The sequence below is a fragment of the Pristiophorus japonicus genome, chromosome 8 (assembly GCF_044704955.1).
Source record: "Pristiophorus japonicus isolate sPriJap1 chromosome 8, sPriJap1.hap1, whole genome shotgun sequence".
NCBI lineage: Eukaryota > Metazoa > Chordata > Chondrichthyes > Pristiophoridae > Pristiophorus > Pristiophorus japonicus.
Genome location: NC_091984.1, coordinates 64,032,411 through 64,041,725, shown reverse-complemented (window position 1 = coordinate 64,041,725; position 9,315 = coordinate 64,032,411). Strand labels below are relative to the sequence as shown.

General features: G+C 45.1%; 1 protein-coding gene across 1 annotated transcript in view; it reads right to left on the bottom strand.

Annotated features, from left to right (window-relative positions):
• Positions 1 to 740: 740 nt before the first annotated feature.
• Positions 741 to 9,315, bottom strand: part of LOC139268089 (ras-related protein Rab-3C-like) — a 231,119-nt gene continuing 222,544 nt past the window's right edge. The window contains exon 5 of the mRNA XM_070886103.1: positions 741 to 928. Within this exon, the coding sequence (XP_070742204.1) occupies positions 741 to 928 (188 nt within the window). The remainder of the gene's footprint in view (positions 929 to 9,315) is intronic.

The following is a 9,315-nucleotide window of genomic DNA, read 5'->3' as shown; positions in this document are numbered from 1 at the left end:
AGTCCTGGCCCGTGTCTCAGGCTGAGAAATATGCTTGTTTTCATGGTGAGAAGATTGCAGATTTTGGTACTAAAAGTTTAATAAATGACAGCACTATAATCACACGTAAATGGAATTTACACAAAAGAGAAATCACAGCCCTGAATTCAGATAGCGGGCTTATTGTTCCAGGAATAATTTTAAATGACTGTTATATTTCTTCATTTTAGCTTATGTTTGTTTGAAGTTTGTTTTACAGAGGATACCAAAGTAACCAGAGGGATTCTTCTGCCAATATTTCAACTTTTAACTGCTCCATCGATCTATTCACTTAAATCTGACAGGTTCAGTAGTATTACAATGATTTACTACTTAATGCTTTCTTTACAACTTCCCAGGCTAAAGGACAATAGAAAATGAATTATTTACATCAAGCAATGAAATATTTAGCTATGAAGTCTCGATTTTCAATTCAGAAGGATTGAAATGGTTCAGTTTCAGATACACCTATATCAGCATCAGTTAGTAACATAGTAGAGTTTTTAATGCAGTTGAATCTCCACTTTGTGTAACAGTAAGTAAACTCCTTACAGTAACATTTAAACATATTTTAAAGGATAATAAATAAATATCTTAGTTCCACTATCTGTATAATGTTGAATGAATAGGGATTTGATTATCTCCATACCACATGCAACTATAAAGAGAAACTGAAAAAGAAGTGGTAGGGAAAGGTCAGAGGTCACCAAGGTCAGAGATCACTAGCAGGCGCAGTTCTGCTGCATTGATTGCGGGTTGTCTGTCAGTCGCGTGTTCTTGCTGCCACTGGCCACTGAGGGATCAGACGCCAGGCTTTCTGACATTTTCTCACATATGACATCTACTAGACGTTCAAAGACCTGCTTGACATTGATGTTTTCTTTGGCACTGACCTCAAAAAACTCAAACCCTGTAAAATAAAAGAGAGAAATGTACAGGGTGATTCATACAGATTTTCTCTGTGTTACTTACCCGCTTCTTCACCGCTCCACCCACCCAACCCTCTACACTTTTCAGCTGTTTACTTCATCTCTCCTACAAAGCAGCTTTAGGAACACTTTTGGGGGGGGGGGGATTTTAACACCAAACAACAGGTGGGTTGGTGTCAGGTGGCAAGTTAAAGTGTTAAAAAACTGAATCCCGACTGGAACCCGCTTCCACTCCACCCACTTCTGGTTTTAATGAGGCAGGACAAAAGTGGGCAGCCAATCTGCTCCCAGGAGGTCGGTCACATATTTAAATATTATAATGAGGTGGCGTGCCTTAGATTTAACCACCATTTCAAATTTAACTGTGCCTGGTCGGGTTTTGCAGGCCTCGTGAAACCCGCCAGCTAATGGAAGGCGAGGACTGCCGGATCCAGGAGGTAAGGGCCTTTATATTTACCTCCTGATTCCAGCATCCTTGCCTAATCCAACCCCCACGATCGGAGACACCCCAACGAGGACTCAGAACCCCACCCCCACAAGGCCTCCAATCGCCTTCCCGGCCTCTCCCCTCCCGACCAATGATCTACAGGCCGGCCCCAATGTTTTCTCCCTCCACCCCGCCCCCCCCCCCCGCCCCCCCCACCGTTGATGCTCCGAAGTCCGATCTACTGACCCCGCACCCCACTCCTGATGTTCTGGAGTTCGGCCTCCGATCTTAAATCCCACCCACCCCCAATGCTCCGGAGTCCGATCTTCCCTCCATCCTCCACCCATTCTCCCACCCCACAGAAGAGAGTAATAACTTGGAATGTCCAACCAAAAATGGGAGAAGCACAGTCCATAATAACTCATAAAAAAGGTCATTATTTTCAAAAAAATAAAAGGGAATGGGGAAAGGGTAGAGGACTGAGACTTAATGGATAGCACTTTCAGAGAGCTGGCCAGGAATGATGGGCCAAATGGTCTCTTTCTATGCTGTAGAATTTTATGATTCTATACACTCAGATGATTTTTTTTTCAAGATGTTAAATAATAATTTGACAGGTTGCCATTTCACATTAGGAAAATATATTTGAACTAACATTTATAACATAAGAACATAAGAAATAGGAGCAGGAGTAGGCCATTTGGCCCCTCGAGCCTGCTCCACCATTCAATAAGATCATGGCTGATCTGATCATGGACTCAGCTGCACTTCCCTGCCTGCTCCCCATAACCCTTTATTCCTTTATCATTCAAAAATCTGTCTATCTCCACCTTAAATATATTCAATGACCCAGCCTCCACAGCTCTTTGGGGCAGAGAATTCCACAGATTTACAACCCTTTCAGAGAAGAAATTTCTCATCATCTCAGTTTTAAATGGGCGGCCCCTTATTCTAAGACCATGTCCCCTAGTTTTAGTTTCCCCTATGTGAAAATATCCTCTCTGCATCCACCTTGTCGAACTCTCTTATTATCTTATAAGTTTCAATAAGATCACCTCTCATTCTTCTGAACTCCAATGTGTATAGGCCCAAACTATCTTCATAAGTCAACCCCCTCATCTCCGGAATCAACCGAATGAACTTTCTCTGAACAGCCTCCAATGCAAGTATATCCTTCCTTAAATACAGAGACCAAAACTGTACACAGTACTCTCGGTGTGACTTCACCAATATCCTGTACAGTTATAGCAGGACTTCTCTGCTTTTATACTCTATCCCCCTTGCAATAAACGCCAACATTCCATTTGCCTTCCTGATTATTACTGCATACTAACATTTTGTGTTTCATGCACAAGGACCCCCAGGTCTCTCTGTACTGGAACACATTGCAATTTTTCTCCATTTAAATTATAATTTGCTTTTCTATTATTACTGCAAAAGTGGATAACCTCACATTTTCCCACATTATACTCCATCTGCCAAATTTACAACATTTGGTTTGAATATTCTTATTTTTTTTCCCATTAGAACAATGCAAATTACAGTGTTTAGCAACAACTTACGTTTATATGGTGGCTGGCGTAAAAATAAAATGGGGAAGGTGGCTCAACTGTGGCTAACAAGGGAAATTAGGGATAGTGTTAAATCCAAGGAAGAGGCATATAAATTGGCCAGAAAAAGCAGCAAACCTGAGGACTAGGAGAAATTTAGAATTCAGCAGAGGAGGACAAAGGATTTAATTAGGAGGGAAAAAATAGAATATGAGAGTAAGCTTGCAGGGAACATAAAAACTGACTGCAAAAGCTTCTACAGATACGTGAAGAGAAAAAGATTAGTGAAGACAAATGTAGGTCCCTTACAGTCAGAATCAGGTGAATTTATAATGGGGAACAATGAAATGGCAGACCAATTGAACAAATACTTTGGTTCTGTCTTCACTAAGGAAAACACAAATAACCTTCCTGAAATACTAAGGGACCGAAGGTCTAGCGAGAAGGAGGAGCTGAAGAAATCCTTATTAGTCAGCAAATTGTGTTCGGAAAATTGATGGGATTGGAGGCCGACAAATCTTCAGGGCCTGATAGTCTGCACCCCAGAGTACTTAAGGAAGTGGCCCTAGAAATAGTGGATGCATTGGTGGTCATTTTCCAACAGTCTATCGACTCTGGATCAGTTCCTATGGACTGGAGGGTAGCGAATGTAACACCACTTTTTAAAAAAGGAAGGAGAGAAAACAAAGAATTATAGATCAGTCAACCTGACATCAGTGGTGAGAAACATGTTGGAATCAACTATTAAAAATGTAATAGCAGCGCATTTGGAAAGCAGTGACAGGATTGGTCCAAGTCAGCATTGATTTATGAAAGGGGAATCATGCTTGACAAATCTTCTAGAATTTTCTGAGGATGTAACTAGTAGAGTGGACAAGGGGCTGTAACTCTACATCCTCAAAAAAGTGGAAAAGGCTTCTGACAAGGTCCCACTTAAGAGATTAGTGTGCAAAATTAAAGCACATGGTATTGGGGATAATGTATTGATGTGGATAGAAAACTGGCTGGCAGACAGGAAATAAATGGCAGGCAGTGACTAGTGGGGTACTGCAATGTTCAGTGCTGGTACCCCAGCTATTTACAATATACATTAATGATTTAGACGAAGGGATTGAATGTAATAGCTCCAAGTTTTCAGATGACACTAAGCTGGGTGGCAGTGTGAGCTGTGAGGAGGATGCTAACAGGCTGCAGGGTGACTTGGACAGGTTAGGTGCGTGGGCAAATTCATGGCATGGCAGATGCGGTATAATGTAGATAAATGTGAGGTTATCCACTTTGGTGATAAAAACAGAAAGGCAAATTATTATCTGAATGGTGACAGATTAGTAAAAGGGGAGGTGCAACGAGACCTGGGTGTCATCGTACATCAGTCATTGAAAGTTGGTATACAGGTACAGCAGGCGGTGAAGAAAGCAAATGGCATGTTGGCCTTCATAGCGAGAAGATTTGAGTACAGGAGCAGGGAGGTCTTACTACAGTTGTACATGTACATGGCCACGCCTTGAATATTGTGTACAGTTTTGGTCTCCTAACCCGAGGAAGAACATTCTTGCTATTGAGGGAGTGCAGCGAAGATTCACCAGACTGATTCCCGGGATGGCAGGACATATAGAAACATAGAAAATAGGTGCAGGAGTAGGCCATTTGGCCCTTCGAGCCTGCACCACCATTCAATAAAATCAGGCTGATCATTCACCTCCGTACCCCTTTCCTGCTTTCTCTCCATACCTCTTGATCCCTTTAGCCGTAAGGGCCATATCTAACTCCCTCTTGAATATATCCAACGAACTGGCATCAACAACTCTCTGCGGTAGAGAATTCCACAGGTTAACAACTCTCTGAGTGAAGAAGTTTTTCCTCATCTCAGTCCTAAATGGCTTACCCCTTATCCTTAGGCTGTGTCCCTGGTTCTGGACTTCCCCAACATCAGGAACATTCTTCCTGCATCTATTCTGTGCAGTCCCGTCAGAATTTTATATGTTTCTATGAGATCCCCTCTCATCCTTCTAAACTCCAGTGAATACAGGCCCAGTCGTTCCAGTCTCTCATTATATGTCAGTCCAGCCATCCCGGGAATCAGTCTGGTGAACCTTTGCTGCACTCCCTCAATAGCAAGAATGTCTTTCCTCAGATTAGGAGACCAAAACTGAACACAATATTCAAGATGTGGCCTCACCAAGGCCCTGTACAACTGTAGTAAGACCTCCCTGCTCCGATACTCAACTCACCTAGCTATGAAGGCCAACATACCATTTGCCTTCTTCACCGCCTGCTATACCTGCATGCCAACTTTCAATAACTGATGTACCATGACACCCAGGTCTCGTTGCACCTCCCCTTTTCCGAATTGGCCGCCATTCAGATAGTATTCTGCCTTTGTGTTTTTGCCACCAATATGGATAACCTCACATTTATCCAAATTATACTGCATCTGCCATGCATTTGCCCACTCAGTTAACCTGACCAAGTCACCCTGCAGCCTCTTAGCATCCTCCTCACAGCTCACACCGCCACCCAGCTTAGTGTCATCTGCAAACTTGGAGATATTACATTCAATTCCTTCATCTAAATCATTGATGTATATTGTAAATAGCTGGGGTCCCAGCACTAAGCCCTGCGTCACCCCACTAGTCATTGCCTGCCATTCTGAAAAGGACCCGTTTATCCCGACTCTCTGCTTCCTGTCTGCCAATCAGTTCTCTATCCACATCAGTACATTACCCCCAATATCATGTGCTTTAATTTTGCACATCAATGTGTTGTCTGGGACCTTGTCAAAAGCCTTTTGAAAGTCCAAATACACCACATTCACTGGTTCTCCCTTGTCCACTCTACGAGTTACATCCTCAAATAATTCTAGAAGATTTGTCAAGCATGATTTTCCTTTCATAAATCCATGCTGACTTGGACCGATCCTGTCACTGCTTTCCAAATGCGCTGCTATTTCATCTTTAATAATTGATTTTACCATTTTCCCCACTACTGATGTCAGGCTAACTGGTCTATAATTCACTGTTTTCTCTCTCCCTCCTTTTTTAAAAAGTGGGGTTACATTAGCTACCCTCCAGTCCATAGGAACTGATCCAGAGTCGATAGACTGTTGGTAAATGATCACCAATGCATCCACTATTTCTAGGGCCACTTACTTAAGTACTCTGGGATGCAGACTATCAGGCCCTGGGGATTTATCAGCCTTCAATCCCATCAATTTCCCTAACACAATTTCCCGACTATTAAGGATTTCCTTCAGTTCCTCCTTTTCGCTAGACCCTCAGTCCCCTAGTATTTCCGGAAGGTTATTTGTATCTTCTTTCGTGAAGACAGAACCAAAGTATTTATTCAACTGGTCTGCTATTTCTTTGTTCCCCATTATAAATTCACCTGATTCTGAATGCAAGGGACCTACGTTTGTCTTCACTAATCTTTTCTCTTCACATATCTATAGAAGTTTTTGCAGTCAGTTTTTATGTTCCCAGCAAGCTTTGTCTCATACTCTATTTTCCCCCTCCTAATTAAACCCTTTATCTTCCTCCCCTTTGTCTTCCTCTGCTGAATTCTAAATTTCTCCTCGTCCTCAGGTTTGCTGCTTTTTCTGGCCAATTTATATGTCTCTTCCTCGGATTTAACACTATCCTTAATTTCCCTTGTTAGCCACGGTTGAGCCACCTTACCCGTTTTATTTTTACTCCAGACAGGGATGTACAATTGTTGAAGTTCATCCATGTGATCTTTAAATGTCTGCCATTGCCTATCCACCATCAAGCCGTTAAGCTTCATTCGCCAGTTTATTCTAGCCAATTCACGTCTCATACCATCGAAGTTACCTTTCCTTAAGTTCAGGACCCTAGACTCTGAATTAACTGTGCCACTCTCCATCTTAATGAAGAATTCTACCATATTATGGTCACTCTTCCCCAAGGGGCCTCACACAACAAGATTGCTAATTAGTCCTTTCTCATTACACATCACTCTGTCTAGGATGGCCAGCCATCTAGTTGGTTCCTCGACATATTGGTCTAGAAAACCATCCCTAATACACTCCAGGAAATCCTCCTCCACCGTATTGCTGCCAGTTTGGTTAGCCCAATCTATATCTAGATTAAAGTCACCCATGATAACTGCTGTACCTTTATTGCACGCATCCCTAATTTCTTGTTTGATGCTGTCCCCAACCTCACTACTACTGTTTGGTGGTCTGTACACAACTCCCACTAGCGTTTTCTGCCATTTGGTATTCCGCAACTCCACCCATACAGATTCCACATCATCCAAACTAATGCCCTTCCTTACTATTGCGTTAATTTCCTCTTTAACCAGCAATGCTACCCCACCTCCTTTTTCTTTCTGTCTATCCTTCCTGAATGTTGAATACCCCTGAATGTTGAGTTTCCAGCCTTGGTCACCCTGGAGCCATGTCTCCGTGATGCCAATTATATCCTATTCGTTAATTGCTGCCCGCACAGTTAATTCGTCCACCTTATTATGAATACTCCTTGCATTGAGGCACAGAGCCTTCAGGCTTGTCTTTTTAACACACTTATGAGGAGAGACTGGATCGACTAGGCTTATATTCAATGGAATTTAGAAGAATGAGAGGGGATCTCATAGAAACATATACAATTCTGACGGGATTGGACAGGTTAGATGCAGGAAGAATGTTCCCGATGTTGGGGAAGTCCAGAACCAGGGGTCACAGTCTAAGGATAAGGGGTAAGCCATTTAGGACTGAGATGAGGAGAAACTTCTTCCTTCAGAGAGTTGAGTGCATGTGGAATTCTCTACCACAGAAAGTTGTTGAGGTCAGCTCGTTAGATATATTCAAAAGGGAGTTAGATGTGGCCCTTACGGCTAAAGGGATCAAGAGGTATGGAGAGAAAGCAGGAATGGGGTACTGAAGTTGCATGATCAGCTATGATCATATTGAATGATGGTGCAGGCTCGAAGGGCCGAATGACCTACTCCTGCACCTATTTTCTATGTTTCTATGTTAACATAGTAAACCCTGCCTCATTGACAAAGCTTTTAGGCAGGCCTTATAATAAATATTTCCTTCTCTGACTCAGTCTCAATTTTTGACTAAATTACATTTCCAGTCAAAAATTGACACCAAGCCAAAGAAGAAGATATTGGGCCCAAGTTTCCACGTGATTTGCGCCTGATTTTTAGGAGCAACTGGTGGAGAACGGACTATCTTAGAAATCGCAATTCTCCACATTTTTTTTTCTGCAGTTCTAGTCAGGTAGACCAGTTCTACTTTGGAACAGAATTTTTTCTTCAAAAGGGGGCGTGTCCGGCCACTAACGCCTGATTTGAAAGTTTCCACAGTGAAAACGTACTCCAAACTAAAGTAGAATGGAGCAAGTGAAGATTTTTGTAGAACTGAAAAAACCTGTTCTACACATTAAAAAATCAGGCGCAGGTTACAAATTAGGCGTCCAGAACGAGGTGGGGGTGGGGGGGGTGGAAGGGAAGTCATTAAATTCTATAATAAATCCTTATTTATACTTCTACAAATATTATACAAATAAATCCAACCTGAATAAACATTTATAAGCAAAGAAAAGATTAAATAAACCATCTTCCTACCTGTGTGAAAGTGCTTCAGGCAGGCCTTTCGGGACCGAAGGCTGCCGGCCCGTCCCCAGCACCAGATTTACAGGTAGGTGGCGTTGGGTTGGGTTGGGTCGGGTCGGGTCGGGGGCGGGGGGGGCGGGGGAAGAGAGAGAGAGGGGGGGAGAGAGAGGGAGGGAGAGAGAGAGAGAGGGAGAGAGGTGGGAGAGGGAGAGAGGGGGGAGGTCAGGTCAGATCCAGTCCGGGAGCGGGAGTCGGGTCGGGTCCAGTGCGGGGGGGTCGGGTCGGGGGGCGGGAGCGCGGGTCGGGTCGGGTCAGTCGGGGGGGGTGGGGGGCGCGGGTGTCGGGTCTGGTCCGGAGGCAGGGGGTGGGGCGGGGAGCGGGTGTCGGGTCTGGTCCGGAGGCAGGGGGTGGGGCGGGGAGCGGGTGTCGGGTCTGGTCCGGAGGCGGGGGGGGGGGGGAAGCGGGTGTCGGGTCTGGTCCGGAGGCAGGGGGTGGGGCGGGGAGCGGGTGTCGGGTCTGGTCCGGAGGCAGGGGGGGGGGGGCGGGGGCGCGGGTGTTGGGTCTGGTCCGGAGGCAGGGAGGGGCGGGGAGTGGGTGTCGGGTCTGGTCCAGAGGCAGGGCGGGGGGGGAGCGAGTGTCGGGTCTGGTCCAGAGGCGGGGGGGGGCGGGGAGCGGGTGTCGGGTCTGGTCCGGAGGCAGGGCGGCGGGGAGCGGGGAGCGGGTGTCGGGTCTGGTCCAGAGGCGGGGGGGGGCGGGGAGCGGGTGTCTGGTCTGGTCCGGAGGCAGGGCGGCGGGGAGCGGGGAGCGGGTGTCG